The sequence below is a fragment of the Trichomycterus rosablanca genome, chromosome 13 (genome assembly GCF_030014385.1).
Source record: "Trichomycterus rosablanca isolate fTriRos1 chromosome 13, fTriRos1.hap1, whole genome shotgun sequence".
Classification (NCBI taxonomy): Eukaryota; Metazoa; Chordata; class Actinopteri; order Siluriformes; family Trichomycteridae; genus Trichomycterus; species Trichomycterus rosablanca.
The window spans coordinates 16,691,174-16,708,448 of record NC_086000.1 but is presented as its reverse complement, the minus strand read 5'-3'; the positions used below and the strand labels follow the sequence as shown (position 1 = coordinate 16,708,448).

Here is a 17,275-nt window from a genome sequence, read left to right as displayed (position 1 = left end):
AGGCTTACCTTGTATGTCCAGTACTAAAGTCCAGTAACTTTAATGGTCATCTAACATTTTCATAATTCTGGTTTTTACTTCTCTAGAAATTTGCTTAGTCACTCCCTTTGAACTAAGTTATTGTATTGGATGGCAGGTGCATAATTAAGCACATTAGTTCTGTCAGACTATAAGCTTGCACCTTGTTAGTACAATTGTTCAGCGTACATTAATAAAAGTGTGTATTTGAAATGGTGCACTATAGTTGGCTCTTTTTTAATCAGATCATAAGTAAAGATGGACATGCAACATCACAGAAAGGGCACTCAGTGTTCGACACCGCGATGAGAAGAAGCTCTGTTAATAAATTAGAAAGAGAAGATTCTGCAGCTTTGCTGTAGGATTGTCTTTGTCAAAGAGACCTAATTTTTTTATTCATCATAAAAATATATTCCGGAAAAAATAACCTTGGGCACAGGCTCATCTGAGTGAAGACAGACAAAAAGAAAATGGCTTAGAAGGGACAAGAGAACGCTTGTATTGAGCCTCTATCTGATCCGACTTAATTAAATTTCTCACCCTAAAAATAATAGCCATTGATCTGTCTTCAGGCCTGGTTCTCATTCTGCACAAGCGGCTGTGGGAATTATCAACAAAAAACGACCTCTGACCACCACCTGAAATAACTCGAGTGCTTTGGTTGTCCCTTGGCCACAGCGGACAAATGACACAAGCATTCTGTCACCTCCAGACACGCCACGACGGACTGCCACCCCTCTTTCTTCCTGTGTTTGTTATAAGTCTGAGCCAGGCTGTGCCCTACATGTTGTTATTTGTCTGTCTCCTGTGGTAAGTTTGTAATTATAAGACCACTAAAACATCTTAGGAGTGGCGACCTTGTCTTGTTTCGTGATCCTCAGTCTCTGTGATGGTGTGGCTAGCTGCTGGGCTGAGAGACTGGCAGGATTTAGAGCAGGGATGATGACGATGGTGCTGCGACATGTCAGGGCTGTCAATCTAAAGCATAAGTATACGCTTTAAACTTTGCAACAGTTTTCGCACAAAGCAAAATGAAGAAAAGCTTGATTTAAAAAAATTCAGTGATCTGAACAGTCCTGAGCTCAGCCCCACTGAACAGCTGTGGAATGCATTTCTTGACCAATATCAGTGCCCAGCCATACAAATGCGTTTTTTTTTTTTAAACTGAATGGGCACAACTTCCCAGATGAGAAGTGAGAAGCCTTCTCAGTAGAGTGGCTGTTGTTATAGCTTAAACAGATCACATAGATGTCACTATTTTAATACCATTTATTATTTAAATAGAATGTCCAGTTAGGTTGTGGTCATATAGCACACACACACAATAATAATACAAGATACAAGATACAATAAATAATGCAAGATCATGAGTAACATCAGGGATTTGAAGATGTCTGATGTAGTTAAAAGCAATTGGTCTTTGCCGGCCACTTCTTTTAAATCAGTCATTGTAACTGATTGATTTAAAATAACTTACACTGGTGAATACTGGCCTCACAGGCTAATTTACAGAATGTGTGGGCAAATAAGAAAGAACCGGTGGACTGCGCACACATCTGATGGGCCAGTGATAGCTCAGTGGTTAAGGTACAGGACTAGTAAACAGAAGGTTGCCGGTTCAAGCCCCGCCACCACCAAGTTGCCACTGTTGGGTCCCTTAACCCTCAATTGCTCATCGTATTCCACTCACTGTGTAAGTCGCTTTGGATAAAAGCGTCTGCTAAATGCTGAAAATGTAAATGAGGGAGCGTGAGGCAGGCAAAAATACCCTCCTCGGACACGACCGGAGTCTCTAGCAGCAAAAGAGGAATTAACTACGCTGAATTGGGGAAAAAATGGAAAAATGCATAAAAATAATAGCAAAAAATAAATAAATAATAGACTTAAGTATATAAACAACCCTCTACACTAAGTTTCAACCTTACCCATTGTCGAAAGTCAACAGTATAGGCGCAGCGGGATATTCCGCTTGCACACCAGTGTTGCCACCGGTCGGCTGGGCGCCATCTAGCGGGCATAATTGGCAGTGCCTGCAGCAGATACTAATTGGCCACTAATCGGACTATGTGTGGGTGGGACCCTGATTGGCGGAAGAGACGCCTGTGCAGAATGCATGGTCGAGAAGAGGAGGTCTCTAGCAGCTGTGCATGTGTCGAAAGAGGCGTGTACAGCGACGTGCTCTCCTCGGATGCAATCTGGCATCTATCAGCAGCGGAAGACAAAATTGAGTGTGCTAAATCGGGAGGAAAATGGGGAGAAAATGCATTGAAAAAAAAAAAAAAGAAAGTAAAAAAGTCAACAGTATATTTCTTGGTATGCAGCAAAAAATCATTTATCAGATGGTAATTACTTCAGAGAACTTATTTCTACAGCTCCGACATCCAACCGTGGTGTGAAACATAAGTCTATTATCTAGGGCCAGTGATAGCTCAGTGGTTAAGGTACTGGACTAGTAAACAGAAGGTTGCCGGTTCAAGCCCCACCACCACCGAGTTGCCACTGAGGCCCTTAACCCTCAATTGCTCATCGTGTTCCGCTCATTGTGCAAGTCGCTTTGGATAAAAGCGTCTGCTAAATGCTGAAAATGTAAATCATCTAGTACACTATATAGTGCACTAAGTAAGGAACATAAATTATTTTCTAATATACAATCTAGTGCACTATGTAGGGAACATAAATCTATTATCTTTCACACTATTTAGTGCACTATGTAGTACACATTAATGTGTGACGCGAACAGTTAGCTTAGTAGCTCAGTTAGCAGCTCCTAAAAGGTGTTTTTTTTTGTTTTGTTTTGGGGCTTGGGGGGTCGGGGTCGAGGTCCGGGGGTACCTCCCTGAAATGAGTTTTTGCAACTTGGGATGTCTGCAAAGGCCGAGGAAGAAGAAGAAGATATACTGTATATGCTTGATGTTTACACATCTGTAAGTGGTTGTGTTTGAAAAAAGAAAATTAACACTATTTAAAAGAAGCAAAACTGCAAACTTTTGATCATTTTGTATACGTAGTCTGTCTCACACTGCTTCTTACTTAATGTTGTTTTGATGTTTCGCTCCGTCATCTTCCTGTAATCTTCCTGTAAGCCATTAAAAGAAGCTACAATATGAATTTTTTGTTTATTACGGCTTTTAACGTCAATGACTCACAGACGCAGTTCAGCATGAGTCCTCAGACTCTCTCAGTCTCTCAGAAACACACAAGCACGATCACTCAGGAGTTACTCTGACTCTGTATGTAGCCTGACTCACCTCTGCAATGGGAATGTGTGTGTGTGTGTGTGTGTGTGTGTGTGTGTTTTTTTTTCCTCCAGAACCCACCTACATCACAATGCCGCCCCCTGGCTGTGGCCTGTTAGAGAACTGCACACTGACGGACAAGGACTGTGAATTTGGATTCCAGCTCGACTCCCACGGCTGCCGCACCTGCAGCTGCAGAACGAGTGAGTTTTAATTTCAGCACCATTGTTCAGATTGTTCAGTCATTTTCAGCTCTCGTCCACTACAGGACAGCCAGCTGTCACTAAGCATTTAGCTGGAAACTTTCCACACACAAAGTGGATGTGAGAGAGTAGTTTGGAGGTGCGTACACTCAATGCAGCAGGGGTTAGTGCTATGTTTAGTATGCTAAAAGAGGCAGAGAGGATATGTGAACCTGACACAAATAAAAAGAGAGAAGGGGAGGGATGACTTAGCTGATGGAGAGGCCAGACGCTGTTTGTTTAATGCTCTTCAACCACATCGAGTGCACTGTGATTGTATTAAGAGCAAGCCACCTGTATGGTGTTTTATTTAATCCTGGAAATGAACTTGTTTCATATATCAGATATGATATTGCCATCTATACCACCTGGCATTTGAAAATAGTTTAAGATAGAGATTTAGCCTTACCACACACTGGGTAATATACACTGACCAACCACTTCATTACCAACACATATGAGCAGGGCCCTACTAAATTTACAGGAAAATGTGCTTAATTTTATAGACCTCATTTTTTAAAAATCTAATTTTGAAAGAAACACGCCACATTTCAATGCAGTCATTAAATAACACTCATAAATTAAATGAACTTCCAGCGAGGTTGCAAGTAGGGGTGGGCGATATGGCCTTTAAATAATATCACGATATTTTGGGATATTTTTGCAATAACGATATTCACTAGCGATACATAAGAACACTTTTTTTTTAAAGTTTATTTTAAAAACACCTTTGTTTTGCAGACAGTCAGGAAATCTAAGGTACAAATGTTACATTAAATTAAGCATCACTTCCAGTAGAGCTGGGCAATATGGCTAAAAAACTCATATCTCGATATGCTTTTGAGAAGTGGCTATATACGATACGATACAATATAATGTAAACTTAAAGTACAATGGCAGTCCACTACTCGTATTTTACCTTATAATGTTTATAAGTTCTCTTAAAAACACAAAACATTGTAGTTCTGATCAATTCTGACTCATTACAGTGTTTTTTGTATTATTACAGGCTGTATTTGTATTCATATTGACAACATTTATATAAACCAGCAGAATCTCACAATCACATTTATACTGTCCGTTTTACTTCAAATAAATGAGCATCGAAAAAAAATCCTGATTAATATTTGATGAAAAATTAATATCTGTCAATTATACAGCAACCAATGAAAAGAGAGCTTGAAATTCCACCCAGAATCTGAATTCGAAGCTCTGATTGGTTTATACATCTGAATCTCTTAAACCGGAGTTGTTTTGCCCACAGTTGTTTTGCGATATTATATCGCCCACCTCTAGTTGCAAGGCTTCCTTCGTGTTCCAACTTAGACAAAAATACTCGTCCGTGTTTTGACGCGCCCCCCTCTGCGCCCACAGAATCGGTTGGGAGTTTTCCCAAGCTCCGTTACCTGAGTAGTGTTTTTAGCTGATTTAGACTTCGACATCTTGGACATTTTGACAAACCAGTTGCTAATTGAATTGCTGTAGGATTGCTAGTGTAAGAGACTTTTCGGTGTAGTAGTGTGCTCACACTGTTTCATCTATGTGTTTACATATTGAGAGCACATCAATGGAAAAGTGTGCTTCTCTACACACGTGATCATCTCTCTGTATTCTGTGTTGTGCCTCAAAAGAACAAGCCAGTAAAGTATTATGCTGCCGATAGTTTGTCTATGTACAGTTTATAAACTATGAACTATTATAAACTATAACTTTTCTTTTGAATATGTTTTAATTTTCCCATTTTATGAAGCACAGTGTGTGTTAATCCTCTTTTTTTTTTAAACAAAGCACTTTGTGGCTACAGTCAGTAATTGTATACCCCCAAAGTTAACAGTATATTATTGAGCTACACATACTGAGCACTTTATTTGGTTAACCTTTAAACATTGCTATTTATTTAATGTCACTTGAATACAATTTCCATGTTGGAGAAATGAGGCTTGGGATTACATTTATGCAGGACACTGGCTGGATGTACGTATATAGTAATAAGAAAATGCACTAGATTTGTTGTGTGATTATTGCTGGTTAAAAAATACATTTAAAAAATCACCACACAGTAATAAAGGATTAGGAATATTTAACCACTTCAGATGTTTCTATGAAACATGGATAAAGCCACACAGTTAGCATGACAAATATACACATGCACGCGTACACACCATAAAATTTGTGCTAAATCTCCACCCTTAGGCTTAAGCAACTGCAGCTTACTTTGTTTTTAAATCTAACAAGCACATTTTTTGTCTGAGGCATGAACAGGAAAACAATCATTAATCGTTTAACTGCTGCAGAGTGTGTAAGCACATCTATGACAACTTTAGGTAATAACACTGCCACAAATGCAATTAAGCCCCATCAGAGGGAGCGTCCTTCCAGAGAATAACTCTGACGTGTCCAGCATGTAAACCAGTATTGCTATGGTATCATTTCTTTTTTTTTACAGCTATGCTTGTAATGAAGACAGCAAATTACACCAATAACATTTAAATGTAGACTTGCACTTAATTGGTTTGTTTGCTTCCCATGCATGTGCGTTCGTTATTAATCGTCAGCTAAAATTTCATAATTGTTACTTTTGTACTGTAGTTGCTTTAAGATAGGAAGCTAACATTTTAATTTTTGCATTCTATTCAGGTCAGGCTTGACTATATTTGCCAAACAGGCTATCTAACTAAGCTAAATCTATGGTGCAAAGTTCTCTACACGTTCAGTTATGACAAAGCAACAGCGGGGAGGAACAATTATTCACAATTCAAGAATTTAGCTTCTTATTTTCTTGACTGCTGAACAACAAGTAGAATACATTTGGTCTGGTGTACCCACAGCTCTGCTTTATTATTTGTGCAGCTCTTTTCCTTTTGGTACGGCACATTGCAATAAACTGTAGAAATCTGTGATGTGTTTGAGTGGCAGAGCAGAAAAGCATAGAAATGCACAGAAGCATTCTCCCTATTGTTTAGAGGTCACAGGTTCAAGGCTTTTCCCCTCAAGCTATTTGTGGCCGGCGGCTGTATGGTCCTGCTCTCTGGGTAGAAGGGATGGTATTTTTGACTCCTCTATTCAGTATGCAAAACCAGCCTATCTGGGGCATATTTGAGCTAGTGTGTGTAATTAAATGCAGGCAGTGCTGCCTTCAGGTGCATTTCTCTGTCCAATGACAGCTAACAGATGCATTTTAAATGCCAAGATAGTTTAATTAGTGGAATTAGTGGTTTTCAACCGAAATGACTGATGGAGCCTAATAATCCTACATCCAAACTACATTTCTTATTTGATGTGCATAAGCAGACTTATTGTCAAAAGGAAAAGGGTGCTTTGTTGTTAAGAGGAATAGGACGGTCAGGTGGTGCAATTGGCTAGGTAGGCAGGACAGCCTGGCCATTGAGTGGTGCACATGTCAGTGGGCTCTCAATGCGGGACCAAGACTTGTATGTGGACCAGATTCGCCATGGAAACTTCTAAAAACGGGAGCAGCCGAAACAAAAACTACACATTTTTGATAAGAATTACGGATGTCCCGATCCGATCTCAAAGATCGGAATCGGGGCCGATCAAGGCATTTTTTAACTGATCGGTATCGGCTTTACTAAGGCCGATCCTAAGCCCGATCCTTTGTTTTACGTCAGCATGTCCGCTGTGTGGAAATACTTTAAATTGTAAAGTGAAACAAGTCCAACAGCGGTGTAATGTCTGCAATGCAATCGTTTCACGAGGCGGTGGGAGCAGAGCTGCGTTCATTACTGTAGAATTTTACTGTTTATATGGTGTGTGAGTCGAGGATAACTCCGGTTTACAAAACAATAACTTTTAATCTGAGGATGAAAACTTCAGGACCATAACATACAGCTTTTACAAGTTTATGTGTTACAAGACTGAACGACATCTCAGTATCAAGCTCTCTGATTGGCTTAGTTATGTAACCGAGCGTCGTAGTGATGCACTCGCTTAATAAAGACATAAATACACGGTATATTCACAAATTGTCGGGAGCGTAACACTATTAACTTCTTCTGTTACGGTACCGAATAGCGGACAGCTAGAGTCATCGCGTTAGCCAAGCACGCTATTCCATGCACTATGGAAGCCCCAAAGGGTCAAAACACACTCACTTCGCGTAGAAACGTCCATCAAACCATTGTCACAATACAACCACAGAAAAGTTTGTTACAGTTACAACATGCATACAAGAACGGTGGCTCATAAGAAACAAACCAGATATCATTTAACCAAACGATCTACAATTACTACCAATCTGATACGGCACCTAAAAAATTTTTTAAAAATCAGCCGAATACATCGAGTTTATTATTATATGATGAAAAGAGGAACCGGCTGTCCGCTAACACGACAGAGATGCTGATTTTCCTCAAAAAGAACCTTCAATTTATTTTGAGTGTTCTAGTTTTACTACTACAATGCTGCACTAAGTTTGTTTACTTTTATTTTGTAAAAATAAAAGAACATTAAACAATAGCTTGGATGCAGGCAATTTTTTCCTACAGCACTGCAGAGCTATTCAGTTGTTAAACATGTACATTGGATTAATTTGAATAACTGTAATGTACTTGAAGTGTGCACTGTGTAAACAGTGTTATCTAGTTCTTATCTAGACAATATCTAGAAAATACAAGTATCGGTTTGAGACTCGGTATCGGATCTGGATCAAAATTAAAGATCGGGATTGGGAACAAAAAAACGTGATCGGGACATCCCTAATAAGAATACTTTTATTTACTAAGAAATGTAGTACTTTAATACTGAATTTAAACACTTCAGAAAACTACTAGAAAACAATATTTGGATATGTTACTGCATAGTTATACAAATATTGACTGACTGGCAACTTTCACTTTGCTAATTTCACACTCTATGCTTTATTGATTTGTACTGTTCAGCTCTTTTAAATAGGAATTTCTTATTCGTCTAATCAAATATTGAAAGAAGAAAAAAATCTTAACATGTTCTTGTTTCTAGGAGAGGAACAATGCAGTGCTGTGATCTCCGGCTGCACTCTGAAGTGCCCGAGCGGTTTTCAGACGGATGCCAACGGCTGCGCCTCATGTCAGTGCCGACATCGCCACAAGAAGTGCAAACCAGTGGCCTGCGCCAAACACTGCCCTTTCGGCTTTGTGTAAGTGCTAGTGCTTAGCATTCGGTGATTGCTTTCTTTGTCCCCAAAACACTTTTTTCCTACATCTTGTTTCCCTCGTCGGCTGTCACCATCGCCTGTTCAATTTCCATAGCCTCATCTTGGAGACATTTCAATCTCTTCCCTACTTTCTATTAGAACAGTTTCATTCAGGAGCCCATTTTTGAGCTCATTTTGAGCGTAGGTTGCAGCTGCCATCAGCATCAGTTAAAGTGCATTTGTGTGATTTTTCTTCCCTGCATGCTCAGCTTGGTGTTTGACTGAAAAACTGCTCATTTGTAGTTCAGGCACCTCGTTTAAACCAGACTTGTGCAGGTACATGACTGACAGCCAATTAAACTTGGGTCAGATTAGTGCAGGTCCAGGTAAAGAATGGCCTGAAATAGTGGAACTAAAAGCATAATCTCTGTGACAGCTTGTTCGTACGCTGCTGCGAATAAACCCAGCACCAGTCTAGCGTACCAGGGCACGCCTGTATCAATTATGGCAGGGCAATTTAGAAGTGCTGAAAGAACATTCTGCTCTGACAGCAGGTTAACGAGTAAGCGTACACACTTACACAGCGGAAAAGTGAAAAGATTCATTTTTATCCATGTTGTGGTTCATGTGGTGATTTAGACATTTAGAATTAGACCAGGTTATTACTAATATTACAAGTTAATAAAGTACATTTTGACTAGTGATCAAATTAGTGCGTGGATATACTGTATGTTAATGTGTGTTATGGCATTTTTTGAAACGGTGGTTTGTTTGATACGGTGCAAGATACGGTGAGGGGAAACGCAGGGGAGAAGATTAAAAAGATGGGACAGGGGCGTAATATAGTTTATATCAGAATACATCTGCACACACACAAGTTTTATACAGTATTTCTGACATTGTTCTCTACAAAACGTAACACCAACATTGCATTGCAAAAAGATTTATTAACCTCCAACTCACTATAGAACAATCCATGCTGTTCATGTAGCCAAATCCACTCAGATTCATTTATTTTTTCTCCTTGATTTACACTGCACATCAGCGCACAAACTTTGATCGTTCGCTACTTGTTGACGTGCATTTTTGGACGTTGTATCATTAAACCTTCGTGACAAAACGTAGTTTGGAAGACCAGAGAAGCTCGCCTGCGATTGCATTTGGAGACAGATCATGTAGTGTGAAACCCCCTATTGCCGATCAGTCGTGTAGTGTGAAAGCCACACCGACTTGAAAGACTCCCGACTACAAGAGATCCAGTTGTGTAGTGTGAACAGTACAGCGACCTGACGACTTTGAAAGTCGTGTAGTGTGAACTTGGCATTAAATGTTGTCAGCTTTACATTCCTCCATACTATTCCAAATGTGCTTTATGTTGGATCTGGATCAGGTACTTAGAGACACAACTGAACTCCACTAAACTCATTGTCATGGTTCATGGAACCAGTTAGATGTGCTTTTGAGATGGTGCATTAATATGCTGGATTAATTCATAAGTTGTAAATTGTGGCAGTAAAAAAATCCATTGTTAACAAGAAGACCTGGACAGGGTGTGGGATTAAAATAAAGCTCCATTGGGATTCATGGTTCCAGTGTGCGCTAAGAAATCATTACCTATTCTAGACAAGCCAGGTTGTGTCCATGGATGCATGCTGTTTATGCGGTTGCGAAGTCGAAAAAATGGGTTGCAGAGAAAAATGATAATAATCGAATAAACGCTCCCTTGTAGTGGCTTTGTTACATATTGTAAATCACAGTGAGACCAGACAGAATAAGATGTGTTGTGTGTGTTGCCTGGGTCACAAAAGAAATCATGAACAAAATATGGGTCACTTGAAAAAAAACCTGGTTTATGCCAAATTATGATGTACCAGTGTGTAAAACCAACAAAAACATCTTTAAAAAATCCCATTCCAGTTCCCACACTGCAATTCATCAATATGTCCATTGCAAATCTAAATGAATATGAGGGTCAGGCAGGTACTAGGACTTATGAATAGTTTTATCATGTTAACATAATGGAGAGGAATACCATTTTCATACATTAAGACTATTTTTAACAAAATACTATTATTTAATTCAAAATACTCAAGGCCAGAATGAAGATATATTGTAATATCCTCTTAATTTATGTAAATTGTCTGCTTCAACCCAGTGGAACACATTTTATACCAGTGTCAGTTCTAAATTAGGTTCCTTCAAATGTTCTGAATTTACTATTTAACCAGGAGGCTTTTACACCTACACACATACAGTAACTCAGTCATTTTATGATCATATGCACAATCTATTTAAGCAGTCATTATTTGGGATGGAATCAGTGCCAGACTTAAATGCTTATTGTATCCTTGAGATAGTTAAGGTAAAGAAAGTAAAGCACCTCAGATCAGCTTTATGTTTGTAATAGATCATGATAGTGTCATGTTTTTACTATGATGGATTAAGAACTGCTGCTAGACCGGGGATCACAGTAGGAGCACGTTTGCTCTATAAAACCCCCCACACAATGAGTTTCTCATCTGTGTCGTATTGTAACATGGCTTCTTTGGTCATGAGAGTGTCATCAGCACTCTGTCAATTTTATTGTCGTTTGCGAGCCGGAGCGCTCAGATCTTAGATTCTAATTTTAGATATCTATTTATGCTTGCTCAAAGTGACAGCACTTGTTCCAGCCTGCACAGAGCCAGGTGTAAATAATGCATGAAGAGACATGCCGTCTTGCCCGTTCCTGCAGCTATTGATATTCTGCGGCGGCCAAATCACACCTGATAGCTACTTATCACCCAAACAAATGCACATTGCATATGCCTGCTTTTCCTCCCTATTATTCATACGATAAGAAGAAGAATGAGCAGATAAATGGTTTGTATGTGTGAGTCCGGGGGGGTGGGGGGGGGGGGGGGGGGGGGGTTTGACCAATAGACCCATGGCTAAGTAAGTGTGCTTTAAAAAAAAAAGGTGCTAGGAAGGGGAAAATGTTTCAAACGTCCCTTTGGCGAGTCATTTTTAATGTGCCATCTGCTGACATGTCTGCATGATAAGGTCCTAGCCTCCTCCTTTTCTTTCTTTGTGTGTTTCACCGTCCTGTGCTAACTTATGACATTGAGCTTCGTCTGCAACACCTGCCGTGTTACGCATGCACAATATGAATGCATCAGTATATACATAAGCAATGACAATGTCCACCTAAAGGTTATACTAGCTTATTAGCACTCAGAACCCAATCTACTCTGCACTGATCGCCTTCTTGGCATATTTAACTGCTGTCACCACCCCATGCCCATGTAGGTTTGCTAGTAGTTTTTATAGGGGCCACAAGAATGCCATGACAAAAGAAAACACCAAAGAAATCCTGGGCAGTTATCTACATTTTTCAGTAACTAGTTTTAGTGCCATAACCTCTGAAATCAAGTAGCTTGTAAACCATTAGCTTGATAAACATTACATAGTTCATTTTTCTAAAATGTACAAATGGCTTGGCACCAATAAAATGGAGACATAAAAATGCAGCCCTAGCCACTTATTTATTTTTATATACGTATATACATGCCATTCTTCAATGGTCAGGACCCCCACAGGACCACCACAGAGCAGGTATTATTTGGGTGGTGGATCATTCTCAGCACTGCAGTGACACTGACATGGTGGTGGTGTGTTAGTGTGTTGTGCTGGTATGAGTGGATAAGACACAGCAGCGCTGCTGGAGTTTTAAACACCTCACAGTCACTGCTGGACTGAGAATAGTCCACCAACCAAAAATATCCAGCCAACAGCTCCCTGTGTCCACTGATGAAGGTCTAAAAGATGACCAACTCAAACAGCAGCAATAGATGAGTGATCGTCTCTGACTTTACATCTACAAGGTGGACCAACTAGGTAGGAGTGTCTAATAGATTGGACAGGGAGTGGACACGATATTTTAAAACTCTAGCAGTGCTGCTGTGTCTGAGCATACCAGCACAACACACACTAACACACCACCACCATGTCATTGTCACTGCAGTGCTGAGAATGGTCCTCCATGTAAATAATATTTGCTCTGTAGTGGTCCTGTGGGGGTCCTGACTGTTAAAGAACAGGGTGAAAGCAGGCTAAAAAAGCATGTAGAGAAACAGATGGACTACAGTCAGTAATTGTAGAACTACAAAGTGCTTCTATATGGTAAGTGGAGCTGATAAAATGGACACAGTGTAGAAACAAGGAGGTGGTTTTAATGATATGGCTGATCAGGGTATATATGACCAAAGATTAGTTTTTTTTTCTTTTTCTATGCTCAACGAAAGTGAAGGACAAGTTATAAGACAATAATTTAATAACTAGTACTTTATGTGGAAAATCCCCTGGCAATTACAGCTTTAAGAAAAATGCTTTATGCCGCTTTGTGGTTCAGTCGTGAATTCCCTGAGGATTTAAGGATCAATTTTTAATAGTGTTCATGTCAGGCAAGGTCATGCAGGCTGTTTGGGGTTATCTTGATAAAACATATATTTTCTTTTCAAGTGTAGTTTCTTGTCTGGTAATAAATTCCCCTCTCATGTGTCACTGTACATCACTACATTAATTTTATTTCTTCGATCACATCTAGTGTCTCATGAGCAGTTGCAGAAAAAACAGCCTCATGATCAAATGCACAACCATTTTTCTCCAAACATGAAAATCGAAATAATAATTGTTCTTTTTTTCCTATATCTGGTTTATCTAAATGCTTGTGTGCAGAATGTATACAGTATGTGCTTTTTTGTTAGGAATTGTATGTGATGTGAATGAATCGAGCTGATTGCATTGCCATTCATTAGACAAAAAAACGAATATATAACATAGCTAACTTTTTTTAAGGGTAGCTTGCCCGACACTACCACATACAGTGGACCCTTGGGTTACGAACAGTTTACCATTCGAACATTTTGGGTTACGAGCGATCTTTTTCAACTTAACGTACAAACAAATTTCGGATTACAAACCGAAATTCGCAAAACATGTGACTTCACGAACAAGTTGACTCCAACCGCGTCTCTCGTTCTATATATATATATATACATATACAGGGATTGGACAAAATAACTGAAACACCTGTCATTTTAGTGTGGTAGGTTTCATGGCTAAATTGGACCAGTCTGGTGGCCAATCTTCATTAATTGCACATTGCACCAGTAAGAGCAGAGTGTGAAGGTTCAATTAGCAGGGTAAGAGCACAGTTTTGCTCAAAATATTGCAATGCACACAACATTATGGGTGACATACCAGAGTTCAAAAGAGGACAAATTGTTGGTGCACGTCTTGCTGGCGCATCTGTGACCAAGACAGTTGCATGCCCAGAGTGAAGCATGGGGGTGGATCAGTGATGGTTTGGGCTGCCATATCATGGCATTCCCTTGGCCCAATACTTGTGCTAGATGGGCGCGTCACTGCCAAGGACTAGCGAACCATTCTGGAGGACCATGTGCATCCAATGGCGGTGCCGTGTATCAGGATGACAATGCACCAATACACACAGCAAGACTGGTGAAAGATTGGTTTGATGAACATGAAAGTGAAGTTGAACATCTCCCATGGCCTGCACAGTCACCAGATCTAAATATTATTGAGCCACTTTGGGGTGTTTTGGAGAAGCGAGTCAGGAAACGTTTTCCTCCACCAGCATCACGTAGTGACCTGGCCACTATCCTGCAAGAAGAATGGCTTAAAATCCCTCTGACCACTTTGCAGGACTTGTATATGTCATTTCCAAGACGAATTGACGCTGTATTGGCCGCAAAAGGAGGCCCTACACCATACTAATAAATTATTGTGGTCTAAAACCAGGTGTTTCAGTTATTTTGTCCAACCTCTGTATATATATATATATATATATATATATATATATATATATATATATATATATATATATATATATATATATATATACAGTGAGCGAACATTCGGACGGTGTTTTTTCGGTGCTTTCTTTATATTTGTAAAAATTCTATATTAAACTGGTGCAGAGAAAGCGTAGTGGTGAGAAAAGGAATCTATTACTATTTGTTGTTGTATAATTACTCCTGCCAGTAGCTGTCACTGTGTATCAGACAGAGGGGACAGTGAGTGAGAGAGAAGAAAGAAGTCCGCTGAGTAAAGTACTCTTTCTTTCGTGCAATTACACCTACAAAATATAATACTGTTGAAATAAAGAAGGAAATAATAGAGAAATATGAGAGTTATTGTTTCTTGTAGATACATTTTATAAAAAAAGAAGGAAATGTATTATGGTGAATGGTACAGCACATGTACTGTACTGAAATGTGATGTGTGTTTATGTACACTACTACTGTGTATTGTTGTTTATTATTGTTTATTACAGGAATGTCTATTCTATAATTTAAGATTTAAGGAAAATATACTTGTATTTATAACAAAAAAAGACCATTTAAGACATTAGAAAGATTAGGTAAGGGGGTGGTGTGGGAGGTCTGGCACGGATTAATTATATTTACATTATTTCTTATGGGGAAATATAAGTTTAACTAACGGACATTTTGACTTAAGAACAGCCCCTCGGAACCAATTAAATTCGTAAGTCAAGGGTCTACTGTACTTCATTGGGCACTATCTTAATCAGACGACACTGTAGTGGAATAGCTCATCGCTGAATCGCACCAAACATGGCAACCAGCCAAAAAAATTGAAGTTTAGTTTTGAAGGTTTCTGTAAATTAGTCACTTCTACATTAAATATTAAATTATGTATAAATATATAAAAATGTATATAATGAAATATGTAATTATGTAGTTTCTATTTCAGCCAGCACTACTCACCATACATGTACAGTCATACAGAAATCATCAACACCCTTCTGATATCATTATGGTACAAAAAGTTTTAAGTGGTAAAGAAATTGGTTTTGCAAATGAATCCCATACAAATCACCAAAAATGTGAAGCGATATCATGGATAATTGTAGCTGATATTTTGCCTCTAATTCAACCTTTATAATTAGAACACAGTATAAATTAAGAAAAAGGTGGAAATAAAGCAGTTGGTACAAAATAAGTGTTTATAGTGATACAAATTGTTGTAGTCTAGCTAATGTAATGGTCTCTGTTTCTTCATCAGTAAAAACAAGCATGGCTGTGATACCTGTCGCTGTAAGAGATGCCCTGAACTGCCATGTGACAAATCCTGTCCACTGGGCTTCCAGCAGGATAAGCTAGGCTGCCTGATTTGTCAATGCAGAGGTAAGCTTGTGTGAATGCCGTTTTGGAAGTGAAACTAAATAATAATTAATTTCTTGGTTTAAACAAACATACCAGACCTGCACACTAGTAATTATGGGGTTAGCCAGCTTAGTAACTACAATACAAAAATCTCAAATATTCTGTGTTTATTTTGGACTGTATTTACCCAAATCATTCTCACAGCTTAAGAGGGCTTTATATTTAAAATGTGGTAACAGCAAAGATATTGTTAATAAAAATCTGCATTAGCATGGTAAAGCCAGGAGCTTTCTACTCTGCAGGTTGCGTTTGCTTTTTCTGTATAAATCACACATTTGTATTAAACTGTATGGCATACAGTGCCCTTTATAATTATTGGCACCACTATTAAAGATAAAGATAATAACCCTTCAGCTTTTGGCAAATAAGCTTTTTCATACAGAGAAGAATCAGACTTTTAACTGAAGTAAATTTATTTCATGAACAAAAAATACCACGTTGGAAAATACTAAGCAGAGAATGAGAGACATCATCTCTTCAGATTGTCCAGGGTCCTAGGTCATCTCTTATGCACTCTACTCGTTAGCTTACCCTACAGGTTTTCTAGTAGGTTTAGATCAGGGGACTGAGATTGCCATGGCAGAAGCTCGCATTTTGGGTTGAGTAAAAATTTGTGTAATAAAAAATGGATCAAAATCCATATGGAATATCCAGTGTCTACCTACTTTTAGTTTCTTGGCACCATTGAACACCAGGGCATGTTAAAGCAAACTTTGTCTCGGTCATGTACTGCAATAAGATTCCCAGGGCCTTCTGAGAGAAGGAAAAAAAAAAAAAAAACAGCCCTACAGCATTTAAGACCCTCCACCAACTTAAAAGTGGGCATCAGTCTGGTCAGAACTTCAGTGTTTGTTGCCAAAAAAGCTTAATTTTCATTTTATCTGACCATGGAACCCGGTTCCAGTCAAAGCCCCAGCAGTGTTTAGCAAACTATAAGCACTTATGTTGTGGTAAGATTACAATCCTACTCACTGAGCCTGTGGGCAAAACAAATTTGCCCAAATGCTTCCCTTGCCCAGGCAAGTTTGTCACAGGGTTAGTTTGACTTTTTAACTTTTTAATTACGGCCTTAACTGTAGACGTATGTAGATTTATGAAGTTCAACTCACTTCTACCTTATATTAGTTATGTTTTCTTCCCATTTTGAAGACAGAGAGAATTTGACCTCTGTGTCAACTTATACATATACCCCAGTGAAACATGAAGTCATGGATTACTGCTTGGGTTTCTTGAGTTGAGTTTCTTTAAAGGTTGGGTACTTTTCAGTCAGAGATTAAGCTAATTCACCAAACGATTTTCTTATACCTTTTTTACTTGCAAGGGGTGCAAGTAATTATGGAGGGGGCAGTATAACACAGATTGCAGAGTGCATGCTCTCGGGTTCAGATTCCAAATCAC

The 17,275-nt window shown here is 39.0% G+C and overlaps 1 protein-coding gene across 1 annotated transcript in view; it reads left to right on the top strand.

Annotated features, from left to right (window-relative positions):
* Positions 1-17,275, top strand: part of crim1 (cysteine rich transmembrane BMP regulator 1 (chordin-like)) — a 149,652-nt gene that overhangs the window by 117,983 nt on the left and 14,394 nt on the right. The window contains exons 8-10 of the mRNA XM_063006926.1: positions 3,329-3,457; positions 8,474-8,630; positions 15,717-15,838. Coding sequence (XP_062862996.1) covers positions 3,329-3,457; positions 8,474-8,630; positions 15,717-15,838 — 408 coding nt within the window. The remainder of the gene's footprint in view (positions 1-3,328; positions 3,458-8,473; positions 8,631-15,716; positions 15,839-17,275) is intronic.